This window comes from Aplysia californica, unplaced genomic scaffold (genome assembly GCF_000002075.1).
Source record: "Aplysia californica isolate F4 #8 unplaced genomic scaffold, AplCal3.0 scaffold00299, whole genome shotgun sequence".
Classification (NCBI taxonomy): domain Eukaryota; kingdom Metazoa; phylum Mollusca; class Gastropoda; order Aplysiida; family Aplysiidae; genus Aplysia; species Aplysia californica.
The window spans coordinates 497,302-521,532 of NW_004797569.1; the positions used below are offsets into that span (position 1 = coordinate 497,302).

The 24,231-nt window shown below is 40.7% G+C and overlaps 1 protein-coding gene across 1 annotated transcript; it reads left to right on the forward strand.

The window, feature by feature from the left end:
* Window positions 1-1,951: 1,951 nt before the first annotated feature.
* Window positions 1,952-24,198, forward strand: LOC101848052. The gene is made up of 15 exons (XM_005101795.3): window positions 1,952-3,993; window positions 4,793-5,064; window positions 6,146-6,522; window positions 7,204-7,342; window positions 10,005-10,124; window positions 10,627-10,812; window positions 11,361-11,509; window positions 12,585-12,720; window positions 13,021-13,287; window positions 13,905-14,029; window positions 15,220-15,378; window positions 16,281-16,991; window positions 18,987-19,897; window positions 21,758-21,910; window positions 23,664-24,198. The coding sequence occupies exons 1-15, from the start codon at window positions 2,684-2,686 to the stop codon at window positions 23,764-23,766; spliced, it is 5,118 nt and encodes a 1,705-aa protein (XP_005101852.1). The 5' UTR covers window positions 1,952-2,683; the 3' UTR covers window positions 23,767-24,198.
* The last annotated feature ends 33 nt before the right edge of the window (window positions 24,199-24,231 follow it).

Genomic DNA, 24,231 nt, shown 5'->3' on the forward strand with positions numbered 1-24,231 from the left:
TGGTAATTGTGATGGTGAGCGTGAGGATGGTTATTTATGTTGGCAATGATGATGTTCTGATATAGGAGATGACGTGCGTATTAGTCTTAGTGTTAAGTTTGTTTGGCGCTTACTCTAGATCCCCCCCAGGCTGTCCCGGGGGGCAGGACACAAAATATGTACATAATTACTCCTAAAATGTAAAAGTAGTTACACTCAATGGTTGGGGGAAAGTATAATCAGAATTGTCTAAGGCTGCCACCCAACGTTGTGGAGAAAAATAGCCATCTTAGACAGGTGGACACAGTGTCATTATATTGTTAAAAAAAACCCAAAAAAAACAAGGGGGAAATGAGCAGTAGCTGTTTGTATAGGTGAATGTCTTATACAGATGGTCATCAGTAGAGCAGGTTCGACTGTAGTGTCTATTTTCAGAGTGAAAAGAAATGAAAAGTATTTTATAGGTTCAGAGGTACTTTCTTGCCAACAGAATTACACTAGCTTATGAACTGTTCACATCCATGGTGGATGGTGAAATGGTGTAAGGGCTAGGTTTAACGCCTCTATCAACACCATTAGGTTATTTAAAAAGCAGGACCTCCGAGTTTATCATCCATCTCTGAAAATACCAAGCCAAATGGGAATTTTGTGTAAAGTGCTTTCCCCAAGGACACAACGTCGGACCGAGCTGAGGCCTGAAACCCCAAACCCGCTACCTCACAGTAACCAGTCCGGTAGCCTAACCAGTAGGCTACCAACGCCACTTCACATTCAAGGAAATATATATGCTGCTGACATGTTTTATGAACTGAACCCAAATTCACCTAACTGCACTGCTCTGAGTTCAAAGACAAAGAGAGGTTCATAGAACTTTGGGATTTCAATTTTAAGCAGTGTCATCTTTTTTTTTCCATTCTGGAATATTTTTTCTTAATCAGGTCTCTTGGTGGGATACAAAGACATTCATCTTTGAACTGAGCCCTGAAGAATTAAGAAAGTGTGTCAAATTTGATCTTTAAAAAAATTAAATGTGAATAACAAGCCTACTTCATTTTTTAAAAGTTGTTGTTAGTTCTTTAGTTTTTCCATACACTGCTACCATAAACAAAATATCTACTATGTCTATGCACGAACCTGCATGGACGAGAATGAATATTTGATGGTTGGATGGCACTACAGGACGGTCCTTATACTTCTTTTTTCCCCCTCTGCTTTTTTCTGTCTGTCTTACTTTTTTCCGGCACATAACCGTTAAAATGTGTCCATGTGCTTCTTTTTACTCAAACAAACAAACAAAGGAGATACATTAGGCCATAAATAACACTCATGCAGTCCCTTTCTGAACCCCCCCCCCCCAACTAACATGTAAGGAGGACCCCCGCCTACAACCCAATCTCTCTCTCGTACGGGATGCATGTGCACAAAACTAGTAACTAGTTTGAAAATGTTCTCTGTCTGAGAGCACACAACATTAATCTTTATATTTCTTTTATTGAAACAAGTTTGTTTTGATGGATTTGCTTCTGTTATGAGTGTGTGTGTGTGTGTGTGTGTGTGTGTGTGTGTGTGTGTGTGTGTGTGTGTGTGTGTGTGTGAGAGAGAGAGAGAGAGAGAGAGAGAGAGAGAGAGAGAGAGAGAGAGAGGGAGAGAGAGAGAGGGAGAGAGAGAGAGAGGGAGAGAGAGAGAGAGAGAGAGAGAGAGAGAGAGAGAGAGAGAGAGAGCGAGAGCGAGTGAGGTCGGGAGGGAGGTATGAGGGAGAGGGAGGATAGAAGGAGGGAGAGGGAGGGGGGAGAGAGAGGGAGAGGGAAGGAGAGAGAGGGAGAGAGAGGGAGAGAGAGAGAGAGAGAGAGAGAGAGAGAGAGAGAGAGAGAGAGAGAGAGAGAGAGAGAGAGAGAGAGAGAGATTCTTTGAACATTTTCTTTATTTACCATGGGTTTATAGAATCTATAGTCAGAACCTTAGGCCCTACATTCACTTATTGATGGAAGAGGCGTGGGAAGAAACCACAGAATTCTATTAATAATAGAAACAAACTCAAGTCAAGAACTTTAGTTTTGTTTCGTGGTCGGGACTGTCTTCTTTCTTTCCATTCAGGTGAGCTGATGTTTTATAATCACCAAGGAAACATAACTCTTGAAAACTAAGCGCGCCAAGCCCAAGCAAGCAAGCGCATCCCAAATGGTTGATAATGGAACAATATGTAGCCTAACGTTTACCGTCTAGTGTCTAGGCCCAATTAAAAAAGTACAGCCTGCCGTTAACTCTGAAAGGTCTGTGCTTTCTTTGATTGTCACGTACATTTAAAGCTTTGCAAAAATCACCGGCTGTTCCAGGCCCTTACTATTCGGTATTCACCATCATGTCATTGTAAGTACACTCGCCTCCAAGAACTAAGACAAGACAAGACTAAGAAGAGTGAGACCTAAGATCTAGAGATCTAGATTCTAGATCTAGATCTACGTGACTCAACTACCAGCGGTTGTGATGATGGTGGCAGTGAATAATGGGGACACTTAGTTCACTATAAATACCTAGAACATAACTTGGACTTGTGGTCCATGGCCTTGATGAGGAAGTAGATCTGTCATCTGCCTGCCAGCAACTGGACAAGAGGGGGAAGTTGTTTCACAATCACAAGATTGTTTATATCTGTGTTCCATTTATTTTGTCTTTGAAATTTAAACCTCCTTTTAGAGTGACACCGATGACGACTGTTGCCATGAAGCAGAGCACACTTGCCGGGCTTTTTAGTCCAAAGTGTGGTTTACAACCACAGACCAAGCCACCAAGTGATTCAGAAACTGCCCACAATGAGCATACTCAGGAGAAAACCCAAGACACTGAAAAGCAGTGTAGCAGTGAAAGTGAAAACACTAAACTAAAGAAAGATCAACCTAAATCTAAGAAGGTCAAGTCAAAACTCTCCCTGTCTTCTGAAGCTCCCAACAGCCAAAAGAAGAAACAACAAAAGAGGAAAGAGGTCGCTGAATTTGAAGAGACTGGGGCCAACACTAATATTAGTAGAAAATCAAAACCCATTATTGAGAATTCAAAAGCTGTTACGGAGAGTTCCACGCTTAAGGTTAAGGAAGAAGAGAGTGATGTTAAAGCAAGTGATGAGAAAGAAACACTGTCATATGAAGATTTTCTTGGAATGTTCAAACCAGCAAATTTGGGAGAGCCTGTGAATACTGAAAACGAAGAGGTTCCGGAAAACATTAAAGATGAACCAGAGAGTTCAGTACCTGAGCCGGTTAAGGGTATGGTGCAGTGTAGGACTATAACTTCTTTCTTCAAGAAAAGCTCTGTGAAAACGATTGATTCAAAATCAGAAGTAAAATCATCTGCTCAAACTGTCACTGTTGATGTTCACCGTGATGCCTTGTCAAAGATACAACAAAAACAGGATACCAGCTTGGCGACATCAATAAATAAGAAATGTGAAAAGACACTGAAGAAGAATGAAAGCAAGGGTTCTCAACATGATGACAATGAAATAATTCTTCTTAGTTCGGAGATTATAGTCACAGATGATAAAGATGATATTGGACATGATATGAGTGCACAGAAAGTTGGAAATAAGCGAAAATGTGACAATACTGCAAGAACTGAAGGTAGTGAGATAAAGAAGGTGAAATTTGATGAAAGTGGCAAAAAAGGAACTTCAAAAGAAGAAACTCAAGGAATGGTGGTGGATGTTGAAGCTCCTGTCACTGTCAATGACACAACGCAAGAAAATGCATCAGTGCCTTCAGCTTCAAGCACAAAAAATCCGTCTCTAACACGCACTCAATCAAAACTGAGCTTTGGAAAGTCTGGTTTGTCTGTGGTTAAGCCTGTTCTAAATGTGGAGGAAGATGAATCGAAAGTTAATGAAAAATTGTCAGACAGGATAGAAGTGTCGGTTCAATCTCCGCCAAAAACTGTGGAAGAAACCATGGATGTTGGCGTAGGCACATCTGATGCTGCACTTACTTCAACTGAGACGGAGAAGGGAAAAAAGAAAGGACCCAGGTAAGCATAAAAAAAGCATAAAATAAAATGAACCCCAACTCTTTCCTTCTCCCTGCTCTTTATATTTTAAAGTTAAATTGCTGACTCACCTCTTTTAAGTAGATTATTAACAGGGGAGGATTTTACGTAACGAGCGACCACTACTATGAAAAAAGAGTAGAATAAAGGGTTGGGGTAAGGGTAGGGGTAGAGTTAGGCTTTGGGTCAGGGTTATTTCTTCTCTGATAGTCTTTATTTTGTTTGTTGGTGTGGTTGTTCGTTATGGAAGTCTGTTCTGATTAATAATAAGGACTTAATAATAAGAAAGGACTGAATAAAGTCATTTTTAATTACTGTTGTTTCAGTATTGCATGATGAGAGGCAGGAGAGTTCTTAAAACTCTGTCCATGGCATATAAAAAAAACGTGGTTGCTTCCCATTGTATGCTTTGCTGTGTTGAGAAAAATATGTGTACTGGTAATTGCTCTTTTAAGAAAGCAGTCAATGTTGGTTCAAAGTAAAGATTATTGACTGACATTATAAAGCTTTGCCCCCTTTTTTTTAGACAGATAAGGCTAGGGAAAAATTTCCTTTTACCTAGAAAGCCTAAGTAGAAGTAGTATCCTCGTGTCAATGTGTGGGGAGTTGAGGGGATGGGGAGGTGGGGGGGGCAGGTGGGAAATATGACTTGTTATAAAAAAGTTCACTTGCAAATGTAAACAAGCCATTGTATGATTGTTATAAAATTTCTAATTCTTAATAATCTAACCTTATTTTTTGCCAAAGCTTATTTTTAGTCAATTATATCTTTACTTCACAGTGGAACTCGGAACCTTAGAAGCAGAGACACAAATGTTCATGAAACGCAAAATACAGAGGATTCTCCAACTCAACCAACGACGTCCTTAAGGAGGAGCTCACGTACTACGCGGCCAATACAGTCCTTTAAAGAAGTGGAAGTTATGGAGGTGGATGTTGATGATGACGAGGATGAAAAGAAGATTAATGAAAAAAGGTGCAAGGAATTAAAGAGGCCACCCAAAAGTGAAATGAAAACAAAGTCACCCCTGCCTAGAGAACCTGAGAAGAAAGGTAAGAACAAAGCAAATTATCATTATTGTTTGACATATCTTGATGACAAATTAATGAATGTGTTCAAAAGTCCGACTTTAGTAGATATTATAGTGATGTGTTTAGTGAGCAACCCTAAAAAGCAAGGGCGTGTATAATAATATATTATATATCCAAACCCCCTCCTTATTTGCACATTTTACAAACAAGCAGACAGAAAAAAACAAACTATACTATGGCACTCTGGCTGTCACTTTTATTATGTTCATCTTTTCTTTGAAAACCTCGAACACCGCATCCGTGCCACTCAAATATTAGAAGAATACTTCTAGCAGTAGCAGAGCTGTACAATATACATTGATTTCTCTCCTTTGATGATATTGCTGTTTTTCATCTCAATTTGTGGGTGGTTGGCGGGTGCTCTGGTGTGGTTTGCTTCTTCTTTCCTATCAAACATCTATCGTCCTCCTTATCTTTCCTTCTTCCTTTTTATGTTTGTAACTCTCTTGTAACATCTCTAATCTTTTGGCGCTCATATTATTATATATATGACCTTATAATGCAGTTGCAAGCGCCGTAAAACCTCTAGTACTAAAACTAAAAAATCTCTCAATTTACATGCAAGTGATTACAACTTGAATCTTGAATGCTACAGTCAATAACTGATGCGGCCTATTTGTTACTCCTTTCTCTCATCTGTCTACCTTGTATTGTGTTATATTTCACCATTGGTCTGTGCTTGAGGTCTTTAAGTCTGGTAGTCTGTAAACTGTAGTGTTAGGACAATTGGATCTCAGCTTCTGGGTGGTTGGTGTGTGCTCTGGTCTGGTTTGCTTCTTCTTTCCTATCAAAAATGTATCATCCTTATCTCCCCTCCTTTTTTTGTGTGTTTCTCTCTTGTAACACTTCTAATCTTGGGCACTTATATGACCTTATTGTGTTGCTAGTGCCTTAAATTATAATACTTAGTATACTGAAATTGATCTCAGCTTCAGCTTCATCAGGTAATGTCACCCATGCCCCTGCCCCTTTACTCTTCTCCCCTCATCTCCATCCTACAAAATGTAGTAAGATTCTGTTATGTTTTTTAAATCTTTCATAGTACCAGGAAAGCTTGCTCCTATCTTTACCAAAGTGAAGGCGGCGGAGGAGGAAGCACCAATTCCTGTGGAGGACCCCGAGAAGGCTCGGCTGAAAAGAGAATTTTTAATGAGTGGTGTACCTGAGGAGTTAAAACGTCTCATAGCTTCCAATACTTTGAGCAACGTGTCGGGTGATTATCCACCTTTCCCCAAGCACAACCACACCCAGCAGCTTGACGGTCAAACTGTCCACAAGTCGCTGGTTCAGCTGAAGGTCAAGATACGTGGTTCGGATGGACAAGTCTCTCCCGGGGATTATGTTGAAAGCAAAAACTGGAGCAGAATGGCATTCTCACGAGAGCTGGATTATCAGGATGCAGCTTTAGTACCTTTTAAGGTTTGTTGTTTGTTATTTTCTTAATTCTTTGGCAGCATTGTTGCTGTTTTTAAAAGTCATTTTGATGTTTATGTTTTGCGAGAGCGTGCTTTCGTCTGCAAGATTAGATCTGTGTTTGTTGATTGCTTACAAGCCTGTCAGTAAGGTAATACCAGCAAATGTGGTACTGTCGTGCACATTTTTTATGCCTGAATATGAATCCATAGTGGCTTGTGGCTATCTCTCTGTACAGAAAAATTAGAGCCAGATGATTAACATGATATATACATATTAAGTCTTATAGGTAATCAAAAACGGCAAATTTTGCCAACTTTCCTGACGGTCATGGTAAGCCATAAAAGATAAACATTTCGCATTTTCGTGACAAACCATGTATTTCAGTGAAGGGGTTTGATATTTTGGGGGCGTGGGGGGATATTGGGTGTAGGTGGGTATTATCTCAAAAAAAGATGCCTTTTATAATCGAATTTGTTTCAAAGTTGCGAGTCTATTTTGTCCAGGGCCTTTGGGGTGATAAAATATCTGATGTTTAATAGGCTTGTGGTCAGCTCTTACTGAAATAGTATCATTTATCTTTAAAAGATTTTGTATTGCCATTTTTTGTGTGTAAAGTGGAAGGGAAGCTAATTATTTTTGGAAAATGTATACTTTATTTTTTACATGTTCCTTCATTAATTTCAGAACTTTTCTGCCCACCCGATCCTCCCGAAGGAATTTGTGAATGTAGTCCTTGCAGACTTTCAAAATTCGGATGGGAAATTCCCGTTCAAGGAAACATATCAGTATCTTCAGTCACAGCTGACTCTTGGGGGTATGTCAGGTGAGTAGTTTTTATTCTATCACCATTTTCATCTACTTTCTACTGATCTGTAGTTCTGCTTCGCCCCTGCAGTTGGCCGGGTCTATAGTTTTACTCTATGGAGGAACAAAGAATAACACCTGCCGTTATACTGTGTGTCGCAAGAGGTGACTAAAGGTGCATGGGTCTGGTCTCCCGAAAAGTGCCAGTTTGCGGAGGGCCAATACTTGACCCTGTAAAAACTGAAAGTTACAGAAACACAAACAAACATGGAATGACATCAAGAGGCTAGCCCAAGATAGAGAAAGGTGGAAAGTGTTTGTTCTTGGCCTATACCCTGATGCAGGGTGAGAAAGGCAGTGGTGTTGATGTAGTTCTACTTCCCGACTTGTAGTTCTGTACTACCTTTCTGTATGGTCACTTTTAAGCACAAGGAGGCTATCCTGAAAAATGCTGTTTTGAGAAAATCAAAGGTAACGTGTTTGCCCCTTGTTCAGTTTCTTTAAATGACAAGGAGAGTTTTTCTCTATATCCAAACAAATATACACTCTTATGAAACCAAACTTCTCCTATAGGTAGGGCAATCCCTACTTTTGGTGTAGATCAAGATTTCTGGAAACTCCCGAAATCTGGGTTAGCCCACTTGTCCTTAAACGCAACGATAATATAATATCCTTTGTTTCACCCTGCAGGAATTCACTAGCTACTCTTTTTGAATCCTTATGCTTCCTCTCCTCCGCACCTGCAGGTACTAACTTATGGCGCTGGGCTGAAGGAAGAAAACCCACTACAGGGTCCCCACAGGGTCGGGAAATCGGGAAAAAGTCGGGAATTTTGAGATGGGTCGGGAGGTCGGGAAAAAGTCGGGAATTTTGTGATGGGTCGGTAAGTCGGGAAAGTATAGGGCCTGTGTAATGTGTAGCTATCTAGACTGTATGGTTGATGAATCCTAAAGAAGAAATGTAATTGAACCGCTGTGACGGAAGTGTATGTGTGACACCGAGGCTCGATCGGGAATAATCAAGATCTGCTTTCGTTACCGCCCAGAAATTTTCCGTTAATAGTCTGATAGATAATACAACATTTGTAACATGCAGGTTATGAATTATGAACGCTGTGTCGCCTTGAAAATAAATCAATATTAAAAATTGCCCTCTGCTGTCGGTTGTGGAAAAAAGAAAAGAAAAAGAAGTTATACAAGCGTCTTGACAGGTTCGCCCTCGTGACCGGTCAATGAACCTGTGAGTACCGGCGGTCTGAGCGCTGTGAAGTATAGGACTCCTTTATAAGATACACTCGTGGAAGGGGATTTGGGGGGGGGGAGCTGAAGGCAACGCTAGAGGACAAAAACTGAACTTGGAAGCAAAATTTTAGCATTTTGATTACTACTTTAAAGCTCTCTGCAAAGCGCGCGTTGGTGCAGGCCTTGTGTGGAATCAGGGTCCGTCATGCCTTGTTATTGAACTAAAGTGTTCGTTTCATTGGATGGGGTGATTGTAATTTATATCTATATTTTATTAGCTTTCTGTTCAAGATTGGCAGATTTTCAGTGTCACTGCATCTTGCGCCCCCCCCCCAGTTCTTACATCTCTCACACTGAATTGGTGTACTTGAGCCATTCTAGTTATTACTCTACTTTGTGTTGCAGCAATGGTTTTCGTCTTCACGTTTATTATATGAATCAGGACACCCAGACTGGTTATTGACAGTCGATTTTCTAGTTCTAGGTCTTTTTTCAGGCTCAAAACAGGATTCATTTTTTTATATAGGGTCTATAGTTTGTTATGTTGGCTAATATGATGATGGGAAAATATAAATAAGTAAGAACAGATTGAAATACCAAAGTCTCTCAAGATCCCAGTGCCACACTGACATGTTGTTAACTGGATATAATGTACCTACATGTGTGTGTGTGTGTATTCACAAACATATACATGTATTATATTAGATATAAATGGAGCACGCGCTTTCATTGTTAGGTAACATGTTCCTGGAAAATGGATGAGGCCCCTCCCTTGGAAAATTGAGAAGCTGGTTTGGCAGTCACCCAGTATTATAGTAATCTATTGTTTGAAGACTATACTACAAAATATACATTTGCATTCATTTAAAGACATTTTGACTTTTTATCTTTGATAGATTGGCTTTTTTGGGGATCATTCTTGACGCGCAGCGGCCTGATTTTTCCCTCGAATTGGGGTCTTGAAAAAAATTTGGGGGTCTTGAAAAAATTTTCCAGGATTTGGTGGGGACCCTGCCACTAGCTCTTTGGTCATTGATAACAAAGTCACCTGCTAAATAACTCCCTGCTTTCATTTAAAAAATGGCACAATTAATGAATGATATAATTGAAATGCCCTGTTCTTGAACATGTGTTGAGATAAGGGGAAAATGCGGTTATCACTGTTAGGCTTACTGTGTTCCTTGGAAGTTGCATATAATGTTTTTTTGACATGCTGACCTGAACTCTAAAGCTGTTGGCTGCACCACTCTGATAGGCGGTAGTGTGTTGCTGTTTGAATGTGCTTTAAGTGTTTTTTACATTGAGTGTTTTGCATCCCACTGAAAAACAAGTTTCCTTTTTGGGATCAGTAATGTTGTCTCTTTTTTCTTTTCTGACTTAATTTTTTTTTGTCTTTCTGTCTATAAAATGTGATTAATCAAAGCTCTATGGGGATTTCAGGAGCTGAGCTGAGCAAGAAATGTCCTGCTGAGACGCTGGAGGACTCTGTGATTGTGGTGGACGACGAAGGTCCTCAGGCGGAGACTTCCGAAGAACTCGCAAGGTCACAGCTCTATAAAAGTATGAGCAGCATTTTTTTGCTTTTTTTTTGTTCTGCATTTTATATTTATTTGTTTAATTTTTAAATCCTCTGAAAATCCATTTTACTTTGGCCTCCTCTAAGCACAGAGGGGATTAGAATTGGTTCTGCATATATGAATATACGGTTGTTGCTACAATTTCTTGTATGATGTTTTTTTTTAAGGGACTTTGCTTCTATACATCTGGTGTGGGAAAGTAAGTGAGGAGGGAAGCCGATTGCTGTGGACCCACTGAAGTGTTCAGGTTTTACATGCTTTTTCTCCGTAGTTTAGCTTATGATATTTTTGTATTGTAATGCTAAATCTTTCAATCCGAAAATATAATGTTCTGTCATATTTCATGTATTGCAGTCAGACTTCTGTAGACTATTGATTGCAGAACTTTTGGGTTCGTGTATTGAGGTTAGTCTATATCTGTAATCTCTGCTGCTATGATATATAAAACTTCCATGGTAATTTTCTGATACCTTGTACATTTTCAGATTGCCTGTGGTCTGACCTGCACTTCCCTAATAATTCCAAACATCTGATCGGCAATGCCAAAGCGATTCAGCACATGAAGGAGTGGCTGGTGGAGTGGAAGCTGCTCATGGAGAAAGAAGCGTCTCGGGAGAAAAAGGGGAAGAAAAAAGGGAGGAGTCTAACCAAAGAAAAAAGTGAATCCAAAGGTCAGACTATTATTTGTTTGAATTCTCTTCTCTCTTCACTATGATTTTGGAGATTTGGTTGGGCTTCATCATTATGTTTTTAAAAGCTAGTATTTCTGTAAAGAATGGAGACTGATTCAGCATGAGTCATTGTCTTTCTGTGACAGTAGACTATGTTGTATTGACAAGCATGTAGCTGGCAGCATATGGAAACAAGAAAACAAAAGCCAGCTTCACATTTTGTTCCTTTTCTTTTTTGTTCAAATCAAAATGATTGGAAAAAGGTTTTGTTAGTGTGAGTCTGAGAACGCATTTTTATGTGTATTGTTTACTTACATACTTTAAAAGAGGTCTGAAACATCTTTATGATGCTTTCTGGTGTTTCGGTTATTTATGGATGCTACTATAGTAACCTGGATACCCCCCTTCTTCACTTTTTTGAGTTTTCAGTGACTCATTCTCTTGTTTTTCTCTCTTTTCCTGTGTGGGATGTGTTTTTTACATATTTTTATGTTCAGAAAGGAACATTGATGGATATTTTTCTCCTCCTTGCACTTGCATCGTAACAGAGAGTGATTGGTCTGATGACAGCGACTTCATAGACAGCGACGAGGAGGAAGAAGATCTGTCTCTGTGTAACACCATCGTCATCACTGGTCCTCACGGGGTGGGGAAAACGTCCTCTGTGTACGCCCTTGCTCAAGAAATGGGCTTTAAGGTTAGCTGATTTGTTGAATGATCTCTCACTCTGTAAAGAAATCCCCCACCCCCTCACAGGCAATGCTACTGACTGAAGTGTCTTTAGGCCATTCTCAAAGGGGGGATGTTAACATGTTCTTATGCACAGTAGAAAATTGTAAATGGGTTGATTTATCAATGTCATGCTCATACTGTGCTGGGGCAACATAGAGAGTACTGCTGCTTTTTCTTTTCTCATCCTTACTTTTGTCATTTTCCTCTACATCTTTTGTATGTTTGTCACTCTCTTGTGAACTTCTTTTTCCATGGTGCCTTGATAGTCGAAGCAGACTTTGTGCTGTTGAGCCTAGAGAGGTGAGCAGAGTAAGTCTGATTCCCTGTGTGGACTTCTCTGTTGACATCCACCCCTTGGCGGTCATATGACCTTATGCAGTTGCAAGCGCTGTAAAACCTTACTAAACAATAAAGAAACCTTTCACATGTTTTAAGGCTTGGTCCTGTTTATTACTAATGTGTGGTGGAGGAAAACTGGACTGGCTTTCAACAACAAAACTGACGTATCAGCACTCTTTGTTAGAAACAACCATTCATATTCTGCTGTTCATTTAACAGAAAATATGTTGTGAAAGAGTGATAGCAATTTTTAAGAATAAATAATGTACTTGAGCACACTTTTTAAGCAAATAAAATAATGCTTCCTAGTTGGGCAACTTGAAAAGCTGCTCTACTGTGAGGTTCTCCTGCCTAGAACAAAACTCTTCAACTCTTTGATTTTTCCTCTCATTATAGATTTCCAATAAGCAGGTCTCATGTGTGATAACTGTTCTCGTGATTTTTTCGGGTACTCGGCAATAGACAGTGAAAGATCTTGTCAGTTTCTTAGTGTTTGAGCGTGTGAAATCTGCATCTTGCTCTGTATGCTTCCCGGGAAGCGGAGAATGTTACTGAGTGTTCTAGGGTTTGCTGGGGTAATAATAGTTGTAAAGCGCATAGAGCTTGCTGGCTTGCTGTAGAGCGTGGAAATGAGCTATATAAATGCAATTGTTATTATTTATTATTTTTTTAAAACATGCTTTTGTGTCTGCACTGAACAGGTGTTTGAAGTGAATGCGTCGTCGCTGCGAAGCGGGAAGCAACTCTTGTCTCAGCTGGAGGAGGCCACTCAGTCTCATCGCGTCTCTCGAAGCAAGATGGCGACGCTGCAGACACCCACGAGCATCTCACAGCTAGGTGAGACAGGCTTAAGGTCTCGACTGACCGCTCTGGTTTCATTTTGTTCTAGGTTTTGAATAAAAAGATCAAGGCGTACAAGGCGGTGATTATGTTTATTTTTATTGTATATTTGAAGAGATGATAAAGCAGTAAGATGATTTGTGGAGATGCCATTCTGACAGAAGTGTCCTTCTTCCCTTTGAAAAAAAGGAGTGAAGAGGATGAAACTTTGGGAAAAATTCATGAAAGTTTGCAAATGGTCTGTTATGCTAACTTTACCCAGGTCGGTGATCAATTGCGTTCAATGCTTTGTTGCAGGGAAACAAGAAGTTGAAAATTCAGAAGCAAAGTCTTCGAAGAAAGGGAAAAAGACACCCCAGTCTTCTTCCAAGCCAGCTGGGGTGAACAGTGCTTTTGCCAACTTTTTCCGACCTGTCCAGAAAGATAAGGCACAAGACACACCAAAGACCACCCGAGGGAGAGATGCAAAAGGGAAATCCGACAGGGTATCTTCACGCCAGGCAGAGGGAACTGCTGTTGAGACTGAGTCGGCAAAAAAGAATACGAAGAACAGCCGCCAGAAAGGTACAAGAATCACCTCTTTTTTTGGCATAAAGTACACATACAAAACTGCTGCCTAAACCCAGAGAGAATTTTGATAAAGTTTTTTTTCCTAGAGTTTATGGAAAAAAGTAGCTCCACTGGCAGTCCTACTTCTTTCGTTTCCTTCTCTTGTTTATGCATGTTGTTCGCTTTAATGTGTTGATTTATTTAAACAAAAATATGATCTGTTAAATTTATGATGGTATTGTGTTTGTTACAGAGGAAATATAGCATTAGTGGCGAAGTGGTTAGGCTCTCAGACTCAAACCGTCATGTCGTGGCTTCGAATCCCGTCAGGGGCCTGACATGTCCTTGGAAAAGGCACTTTACACAAATTTTCCTCATTTCATCCAAGTCGGAATGGGTACCCAGCTATAGACATTGAAAGATCTTGTCAGTTTGTTAGTGTTTGAGCGCTTTCTCAGCTGCTTGCACTGTATGCTTCCCAGGAAGCTGAGAGTTTATGAGTTTTCTATGGTCTGCTGGGGTAGTGAATAGTGTAAAGTGCATAGAGCCTGCTGTAGAGTGGGGTTGTGCCGTTTATTATTATTATTGTTATGATTATGCTTTGCAAGTAAACTTTTAAATATTGTTTTCAGCTAAAAGGTTGAAGAGAAATGAAGACGAGGATGTGGAAGTAGTTGAGATGCCCGAGGCTGAAAGTGCCACGGCATCGTCAGGCTCCCTCAACTTGACGTCATCCTCTCTTATTCTGTTCGATGAGGTACAGTCGCCAGTAGAACTAACTCATGGGGTGGTTGGCGGGTGATCTGGTGTGATTTGCTCCTTCTTTCCAATCAAACTTCTATCGTATTTATCTCCCCTCCTTCTTTATTGTGTTTGTTACTCTCTTGTAACACCTGTAATCTTCGGCACTTATATGACCTTAATGTGTTGCAAGTGTCGTAAAACACTTACTTAAACAAACAAACTCATTACTTTATTCTCACAAGAGGCTTGAATCTAGTGTTTCATGATAAATCTGAATGTGACACATCCTCATGTCTTGTCTTTGCCACTGATTTTTTTTTCATTTTTGCTCCTTTTAGTCTGGGTTTCATGCATATTTATATTTTGTAATTCTGATCAAAGGCATTTAATAGGTTAAAGTAAAGACAAGTGGTTTTGTCTTCCCCAGAAAATTTTATATTAATCTCTATCGATCGCCTGACTCTTGTTTGAATTTTGTTTGATCTGTCAACTTCTGTTAAAGTCTTGTCTCTTTTTTTAAAATTTGAGATGCCGATTTTTACCCAGGTCTTATATCATGAATAGTTACAAACTGAAAAGGGTGAGGGTATCAATTTTGAACATTTGTTGACTCATAACTATTTCTGATCTACTGTTGGTTGATTGTTGTTGTTACATTTCACATTTAACAAAGATAACAATAAACCACCGATCGAACAAAAGGATACAGAAGTAGAAATAGGACTAAGAAAGTGGTGATGGATGGGACACACCTTAAGAAAGCCCAGCGGAAACATCACAAGACAGTCACTGCAGTGGAACCCACAAGAAGCACGAGGCAGGGGTAGGCCACGGGAAACATGGAGGAGATGCGTGGAAAGGGACATGAGAGAAATGAAGCTCGCTTGGAAGGATGGCTCAGGACAGAGATAAATGGAAGGAGCTTGTATGTGGCCTATACCCTGCCAGGGGTGAAAGGCATTGATGATGATGATGATGACCGATCGAAAAAATAATAAATGTGAAGTTATGAATCCACATGCTTTAAAAATTGACACCTTCACAAGTTCCAGTTTGTGACTATGCCCATTTTTCTCGTGGACTCCTCATAGACACTTAAACTGAGGACAGTTTTATGTTAAATGTATGAATTTTTATTGAGGTCTGATATGTATACGTAGTATACTAGAGATTGAAGAACTACAAGAATTGTGTTATCTTCAGGTTGACATCATCTTTGAAGATGACCGTGGGTTCCTGGCTACGGTTCAACATTTCATGACGTCTACCAAAATCCCTATCGTCCTGACGGCACGGGACGTCTCCTTCCACCATCAGCTCTCGGCCAGACACGAACACCTTGTTTTCAAGCGACCACCGCAGGTGAGGATGGTCGAAGAAAAGAATTATCACCCGGTGTTTTAAAAATTGCTTGTGTAAAGTAAATCGCCTTTGTTTCTATTGGTAGGGTTCGCGTTGCCCATTCCCCCCCACCAATGACGTCAAGGTACATGTCTATTCATTATTCCCTGATCTGCCTTCTGTCCATTGTGGAATGACAAATTAATTGAATTATAGTAGCAATGGCAAAGGGAACCTGCTTGTAAACTTTGCTAGCAAAGGAAACATATATTGGTGAAGGAATCAAACAAGACAAAGTCTTGGTGAAAAAATAGGTGTTATGGGTTGTCGGCAACCTGTTCCAACAGGCTCTCAAATGCCATTCCTAACTCTCAAAAAGCATGAATTTCCTAGAAGAATTTTGCTTACTTTTCAGCTTCAGCTGTTGACATTGTAAAAATGACAAATTCTTTGGTTAAAAACATCAAACTTGTTGCACCCGTAAACACCGTTTCAAATATGATGGTCGGAAATAATCTGCTGAGGTATTACACTGAAAATGAAAATCAGTTTTGTTCCTTTGAAGTGTAAATAAATGGAAGAGGAAGGACGAAATATTGTCGAGATTTGTGTGCCAAAATCACCCATTGCCATTTGGAAAGGTTTGTGGTCTAAATTTATACTTCTTTGAAAGTAGGGTAGGGTTTACAGTACCTTGTATACATAATGAGAACTTAGTATTGCACTGAAGGAGAGGGGTATCCACTACATTCACTGTTACTTTTGTTGAATTATCTACCTTATTTTAGTTTGAGCTTATGCTATGGACTTAACGATTCTAATTTGAATATGGATCGCATCTCAGATTCAGTCTCACTGATATTTATCCATTGCTATTATTTTGCTGATTGATACTTTTGTACTGTTGTTTTTCCAATCTACAGAGAACAATTGCGAGTCTGCTGTGCACTGTGTGCTTGTCGCACGGAGTACGGGTGAGCCACAGGTCCATGCTGAATCTTGCCAGCCTCACAAAGGGAGACATCAGGCGGGCTCTGTTGCAGCTACACTTCTGGTGTGAGTCCGGAGGTGGGACTTCGCAGATCATTCTGGACTTGATCGGGTCACCGCAGAAGGAAAGCCACAAACCATCCTCTGGTAAAATATCTCCCAAGAGTCTGGGTGGAAATGTTGTTTCCAAAGAGGAGCAGGCACCTGTCAAGGATGATGATGAAAATGTTTCTGATGTGAAGCCGGTCTTCCAGAGAGACAGCAGTGACGATGATTTCACTTGCCTCAAGTTTGAAAGGAAACGACGGGGTAGAATGGTACTTGACGATAACGCTTCTACTTCTTCCAACGTGTCTGTGGCCTCCTCACAGGAAAGTTCCACGGCAAAATGTAAAAGACGCAAACAGCAGAAGCAGAGAAAGAGCAAGAGAGATCGGCGCGGAGGAAAAACTGCTGATGAGAAGACTGGCAGACGAGCCAAACATGCGAAGGATGACAGTGCTTGTGGTGGTGGTGGGGACGATGGCATGAACACATCTCTGGAGCAGACGGTGTTCCCTCCCGTGCACTTGGGCTGTGAGGAAGGCGTCTTGGCAATGAGGAATAGTGTTGCAAGCAGCACTGCTATTATCAACTTGATCAAGGTAAGGGAACAAAATTATTTTTTTTTTCTTCAACACAACTTTTACTAAGAGAACTTGTGTTTTGTGCATCTTTTTTCGTGCTAATTTATATTTGAAATTTATCTTGCTGAAACCTTTTTAATTTTAATAAATAGCATTTAAGCAGAGCATTTTTCACTCTGTGAAGAGGCCATGCTCTTTTCAGCGACAGTTGCTTGTGTGCACACCTTGATTTTTATATGGGGGAGGGGTGGGGGGTTGAGTAAGAGAAAGACGAAAAAAATGCCATATACAGACCTGCCACTCATCCCGATTTAGTCGGGATATCCCGATTTTTTGCTCCAAATCTCAAGCATCCCGATTTTCCCGATTTCGATCGTGTGTATCCTGATTTTTTGTCCCAGTCTGCTGTTGTGTCGGATTTTTATTAAAACGTACTCTGCCTTCTCCTTTATTGCGGGAAGCACCCGTTGAACTTTTTGTCAGTTGGAACTCGGAGCACTATTTCCCGAAATATCGATGCCACAATTAGTAGTTGACTCGCCCCAAGTTGTGTGTGATCTTTGCCCGCACTCAGAATTCTCCGATGATAGCCTGGTAACTGTTACAATTTGGGACATACAAATAATCGATAATATTCGTGGTTCCGCTGCTACTTTCAAAACAAGCCTTGTCCGAGGTCTGGTAACTGTGCGTTCACACCGAACACTCGGACGAGCGACTGGTTCACACCAAACACTCGGACGAGCGACTGTCTTTCTAACCCTTATATAACTACATGTAACTGCGCTGACAAGACAAACATACGGCCGATGTCGTTGCTTTAGTCTGAACGCATTATGAGGGATACGAGATTTGTTGGTACAATTGGTCGGTCGGCCGCTGTTGTTATCCAAGAGTACTAGAAGTGGAACGACTGTCGCTCATCTGAGAGTTTTATGTGAGCGCGCAGTTAGTCGGACCCGTTAATAAAATTGTTTCAATCGCGCATTCGCCTCACATGACATGGCATCGCCGTGTGAGTTCTGCGTGTCGAGGACCGTCCGTTTTCGGGGTCAACTTAAGTTCATGTATTTCGGGACTTATTGGTTGGTGTGGGGAGGGGGGGTATAGACACTTGGACTAGGAGTGCTTGACGCGATGCTTCAGGATTTACAAAAAATAATGATAACTCGCACGCACGCGCGCACACACACACGCGCGCGCGCACACACACACACACAAACACAAACACACACGCGCGCGCGCGCACTCAAACAAACACAGACACTCAGGGGGCATATAGGCCAAGTAATTTATGGACACCCCTGGAAAAATTCTAAGTCAGCTTTGGCAGTCACCTTGGTGATTTGCTGTTGATCCCGATTTTTTTCACCAATTCCCGATTTTTTCTCCCTGAGATCCTTATTTTGAGGTTTCATAGAGTGGCAGGTCTGCATATAAATTGTTTTTTATGTGGAGCATGTATTCATTTTTTTGGGGGTTGGATTGTTAATTTTGTCTAATCAGGGAAACTCAAAAAATGGCAGCGTTTAAAGTGCTGACACTGCCACCAACATAAATTTAAATAGATGAATATCACCTTAATTGTCCTTTTTCAGAAATCTGTTTTTACAGTAGCAAAGCAATGGCTCATGAATCATTTGAAGTACACCTGAAAATATCATGGAAGAATCATGGGTCTCAGTATTCTGCTGTTAAATGGATTTCCGCTACCGCCATTTTCTTCGTTAATCTCCTCTACCCCTACTCTTTTACTTGAAATTATCTTCTAAACCCTCAAATTGGTATGAAATAACCTTGCTTTGATAAATTGATGGTTTTTATTTCAGCATTCTAGGGTTAAACAGTATAATAATAATTAAGGGTGTCTCGTGAAAATGGTCTTCTGTCACGATCACGCTGAAAGTTCCTACTTTAAAAAAATTCTGAGTTCAGACCCATGAAGAATGCATTTCAGTATGATTTTCTGTCAGGAACAGATTAAGAAAGGTTTTTTTGTTTCTCTTTTCCCAGGCACCCTTGGTGGACCTGGAGCCGGCCGTCCACGTCTGTGGCACCCTCAAGAGCTTGTTGGAAAGCAGCGCTGTCTACCGTCTGGCCTTGCACAGTCTCCCCCTGCCCCGGGCTGACTCGCTGCTGATACAACTCACGCTGCCACACACGTCTGCTCAAACTGCCTCAGATTCTCCCGCGAAAAACGCCTGGAAAAGAATAGTTGTAGGGAATTGGTTGGACAGTGACTCGTCTAGTGATGGGTGTGGTAAAGACGTGAGCAAACCTGCTGAAGAAGCTAGTGCTAAAGACGCTGCAGATGAGGAGCCTTCTTCACAAGTAGAGAAAACCTCTGATGATAAATCTTCTAAATCAGAAGGAAATGTTGATGGTGCTGCTAAATCAGAAGGAAATGTTGATGATGCTGCTAAATCAGAAGGAAATATTGATTCTGCTGAAAGGCAGGAGCATTTACTGTCTGGAGATGGTGAGTCAAAAGTCTTAGTTAAAGAAGGCAGGTTAGTTTGGACGACGCTCCGTGACCTGGCTCAGTATTACGATTGTGTGTCTACCACCGATGTGTTGGAAGCTTCGTGTCCTGGTGTGTGTGGTGGACAGGAAGATCTCGCGCCTGGGATGGACGATACGGAAGTGAGACCCAGCGGAAGCTCACACTGTAGCCAGGATCGCTGGTGTCCCGAGTTTGTGGACTCGATGCATCTTTTGTCAGCGAGACGTTTATGTTCTCAAGTTGAGCGTCGTTTGGCTGAATATCATGGTAACGGCTCTGTCGGAGATAGTGCCACTGACGCCACTGGTGATGACGGCCAGAGTGAGGAGCGGTCACTGTCTGCCCTGTCCGGTCAACTCGATCTGCCTATCGGAGAGAAGCTGCCTGATGTTTGGGATGCTGTTGGTGCAGCTGAGCTCAGGTTTGTCAACTTTGATTACTTTGAAGCTTGTGTTTTGTGTGCTTTCTGCCCTTCACCAGCCCTTGATCCCCTAAAAGTAAAGTAAAGTAAAAGTGTGCTTTCCACTTCATTATCTGGTGTGTTTTGTACGCTTTCCGCTTCATTATCTGGTGTGTTTTGTACGCTTTCTGCTTCATTATCTCATGTGTTTTGTACGCTTCCTGCTTCATTATCTCATGTGTTTTGTACGCTTCCTGCTTCGTTATCTCATGTTTTGTATGCTTTCTGCTTTGTTATCTCGGGCTGAGGGGTGCAGTTGGTTACATACAGTGGAGTCCACTTGAACCAAAATTTGCGACAGTCTTTTCTTTTGTTTCGCAGGGTTTTCGTTATAGAGATATCGCTCAAATGAAAGATATAAAAATGAGGGATTTTATTTTCTTTCAGTTTACCAGCGCTGTTTTGGGATTAAATGTGTTCAATTTAACAGGACTCTCCTGTATTTTACATACAGGCTGAGATTTAAGGTGCAAGTTCAGTTTCTCATTTGTCCTTGATGGCAAAGTTTCATCTTAGGAAGGAGTCCTGCTCAGCTTTCAGAATGTGGGTGGTTTGCGGGTGCTCTGGTGTGGTTTGCTCCTTCTTTCCAATTAAACAACTATCGTCTTTATCTCTCCTCCTTTTTATGTTTGACTCTCTTGTAACACCTCTAATCTTCGGCACTTATATGACCTTATTGTGTTGAAAGTGCCGTAAAACTCTTACTAAAACTGAGCTTTCAAAATGACTTGTTTTGATAGGCAGAAGATAAGCTTACCTTAGTGCCCTGTTGCTGTCAGTCACAAGTAATAGCCATGCCATGGGCAAACTTTCTCCCATTGCTTCCATTATTTCTTGTTTGACAAACTATCTCCAGTTGATTCCTTTACTTCTTGTCATGTGTCTTCCCTCTTCCTTATCATTCTGTCGTCTCTTCTCCTCTCTCCCTTTCTTTTACTTCTAATTTGCTTTTTTTCCCCTATTTTGTAAGTCTTTTCAACTGTATTTTGTTACAAATGCGGATGGTTGGTATGAATGTGCTCTATTTATTTTCCTGCATTTCAACATTCCAAGTGTGTCTCTGTTTCTGAGGAAATGAGATTGTTATAAAGTTATTGTGCTAACGTGAAGTAAGATAATACAACGCTAAGTAACTTCTGTTGTTGTGGGTAATATACATTTGTACACAGATGAATTTGTCTAAGACGGCCACACACTGTCAAGGAGAAACATGGTTGTCTTAGGCCGATAGACTTATTGGATAGTGTCTTTATGATATTTTAAGAAATGAAGGAGGGGGGGGGGGGGGGGGGGGGTAGGTCATTTAAACAGGTGATCAGAAGAGTGTCTTAGACTGGTGGTCGTTAGAGAAGGTTTAACTGTATCAAGTGGGTGGTTGGTAGGTGCTCTGGTGTGGTTCGCTCCTTCTTTCCTATCAAACATCTATCGTTCTGATTTGTCCTCCTTTTTTTTGGTGTTTGTTACTCTCTTGTAATACCTCTAATCTGGGGCACTTTTATAACCGTATTGTGTTGCAAGTGCCGTAAAAGTCATACTAAAACTAAACTAAGTGTATCAAGAAAATTTTTCATTACCTTAAAACATGAACAGGTGACAGTCATGAGTTTTTGCCCAAAATATTAATTGTCAAGTCTGTGTGATTGCACTTTCTTTCTTGTATTCAAAGTTTTTCTTATGTTGCGAACAGGAGAGTTTGATGAAGTATAAATTAATAAATAGACTAAGATTGAATTATTTGGTATAGCATGGAGAATGATCTATCATTTGGCCATGAAATGTTTGTCATATAAAAAAAAATTTTTTTTGGCATTTCCATTTCAGCAAAAATAAAAATGCCTTGGTGAGGAATGTTTGTGACAACCTTGGATCATGGCATCGAGACTGTGACCTTGCTATTCACATGGATTACCTCCCTGCTTTACGAGAGATGTCGAGGGTGGAGCGTGAGCGACAGGACACCAATACAAAGAGAAGGTATTTCCTACTGATGCTTTTATATTCACTACAATTGTCCGTGGATAACTCAGACATGTAGGGGTGGGTGGTTGGCGGGTGCTCCGGTGTGGTGTGGTTTGCTTCTTCTTTACTGTCAAACATCTATCGTCTTTATCTCCCTTCCTTCTTTTTTGTGTTTGTTACTCTCTTGTAACACCATTAATCTTTGGCATTTATATGACCTCATGCCGTAAAACTCTCACTAAAACTAAACTAAAACATGTAGGGGATTGACAAATGTGCTGTACACGTCCATAATTTGGGTTGACCGATTATAAAAAATGGAAGAGGTATCAGTCAGGGAATGGCAAATTACAGTATAACATGGATAGGTGGAACACAGAGGAGTCGAAATCACATATCCGGCGAACTGTGCCTGCGGTCCTGTTTTTTTCTTCTTCTTTATCTTAGTAAGATATCCATTGAACTACAAAAGCCGATCAGGACTAATTCGAGCTATCTGTGTTATACTGTATATTTGGCACGACGCGGTGGAATCGGGCTCTCGTCTATTTTTAGGCATACAGAGTTGATGATATCATCTTAAGGCCTGTCCATTTTCCTTGTTTTGGGTAACAATAATATCCATCCATGTTGAATAGAAGTCGAGATATGTGTGATTGAAGGAGGTGAGGGTCATCTGGTTTCATAGGTAAAGTTAACGAGAAAATGACCGCCTAAGTTGAGTTATTTTTTTAGCTTGAGAATCCGTGGAAACTGAAAATTTACATTTCTTCTGCCTTTAATCAAAGTTTTGGAGTAAAATCCACTCAGAAATGTGCTCTTTAATAGGCATGAAAGGTGTTGAACCAAAAAACAAAAATTCGATAGAAATTCCCAAACCTGCGGGAAAATGCCAATTTCTTGACTTTCGTTATTTTGACGAGCGCCTGATTTCACCATGCTGCCTCACATATGATGAGCTGTCTTTGAGGTGGAGTTTTCTGTGTTTTGTGTTATCTGTGCCAGGCTGTGTTTAGTTCCGTGGTGGTTGAGTTTTGACTGCACCGCTAACTTGGGGTGGGGGGGGGGGGGGCGTCGGTAGCCTAGGCTGCCGGACTCGTAATCGTGAGATTGCGGGTTCGGGGGTTCGAGCCTCAGCTCGGTCCGACGTTGTGTCCTTGGGAAAGGCACTTTACACGAACTTCTCACTTGGCTCGGTCCTATCGGAGACGGATGTTAAACTAGGCCCCTTAAATAACCTAATAGTGTTGATAGGGGCTTTAAACCCATACCATTTCACCATTTTTTTCACAAACTGGGGGGACGGACAGAGCCTATTTCATGAAACTGCTGGATATGTAAGGGCGTCAGTTGGTCTCTCCGATGACTGACAGATTTTATAGTGAAAATGTTTTGGTATGCTATTTGAAGAACTGCATCGAGATGTTTACTGGATCGATAACAACCTCGAGATGTTTACAGGTTGTTGTGAATATGTCACTTCAGGTGCTTATACTTTATACTGGAGCAAATTTGTTTTAAGTCCAAGGTAATTTAGATTATTTTGAATGTGGAACCTGTTTATAATGTCAAGTCCCAGAGATGGGAAAGTGGATTCTACAAGAAGAGGTGAAGTCTTCAAGCTATAAGTTTATGTACAGATCTCTTTGCACTTGTATTTTTTGTCTGAGGAGTTGCTGTTGCATAGTGGTAGTTGGTTGGAGGGAGCCACTGTATTTTATTTCTTTAAAAACATTTTCTTCTTCTTTTATCCCCCCCCCCCCTTCAGATTCTACCACTACTTTGACAGCATTAGCTTTGGACTGAAGCCACAGACAGTGGTAGAGCTGGCCTCCACATATACAGTTGTCGACAACTCGTTCTGTCAGTGATTTCAACGTTCACGTTATTTTTGGGCAGTCTCCAACAGCCGATTGTGTCATGAATTTGGCTGAAGACAGCATTTTTATGTTGGTTTTTTTTTCTTGTTTACAGTGTTCCATTTTGTGCGGCTTACTTCTTTTTTTTAAATGGCCAAATCGGGAACAGAAAGTGGTGGTCATTACACTCTGTTAGCTGGCATACTTATTCTTGTAAAAATTAAAAAGACTTCTTGGTTCAGACTGGTTGATCCTAAGATTCAAATTGTATATTTTTGCATTTTACACTCTTTTTCTTCCTCTATCACTCTTTCCTTCACTTTTTCTTTCTTTTTTTTTATTGTGCCGGCAAGCTGTCCAAACTTTTTAGCCCAGAAAGCAACATTTTTCAGGAGAAAGAAAAAACTGTTTCTTTCTTTTAAAAATTGTACCTAAATTATGTTTCTCTCTTTGCTTCCCCCCACCAATATTTAGATC

Bases quoted from the DNA above. Each gene is read 5' to 3' on its own strand.
- LOC101848052 (XM_005101795.3), top strand. From the start codon at position 2,684: ATGACGACTGTTGCCATGAAGCAGAGCACACTTGCCGGGCTTTTTAGT. The intron at 14,030-15,219 runs GTACAGTCGCCA...TGTTATCTTCAG, and splicing joins CTCTTATTCTGTTCGATGAG to GTTGACATCATCTTTGAAGA. The intron at 16,992-18,986 runs GTAAGGGAACAA...CTCTTTTCCCAG, and splicing joins CTATTATCAACTTGATCAAG to GCACCCTTGGTGGACCTGGA.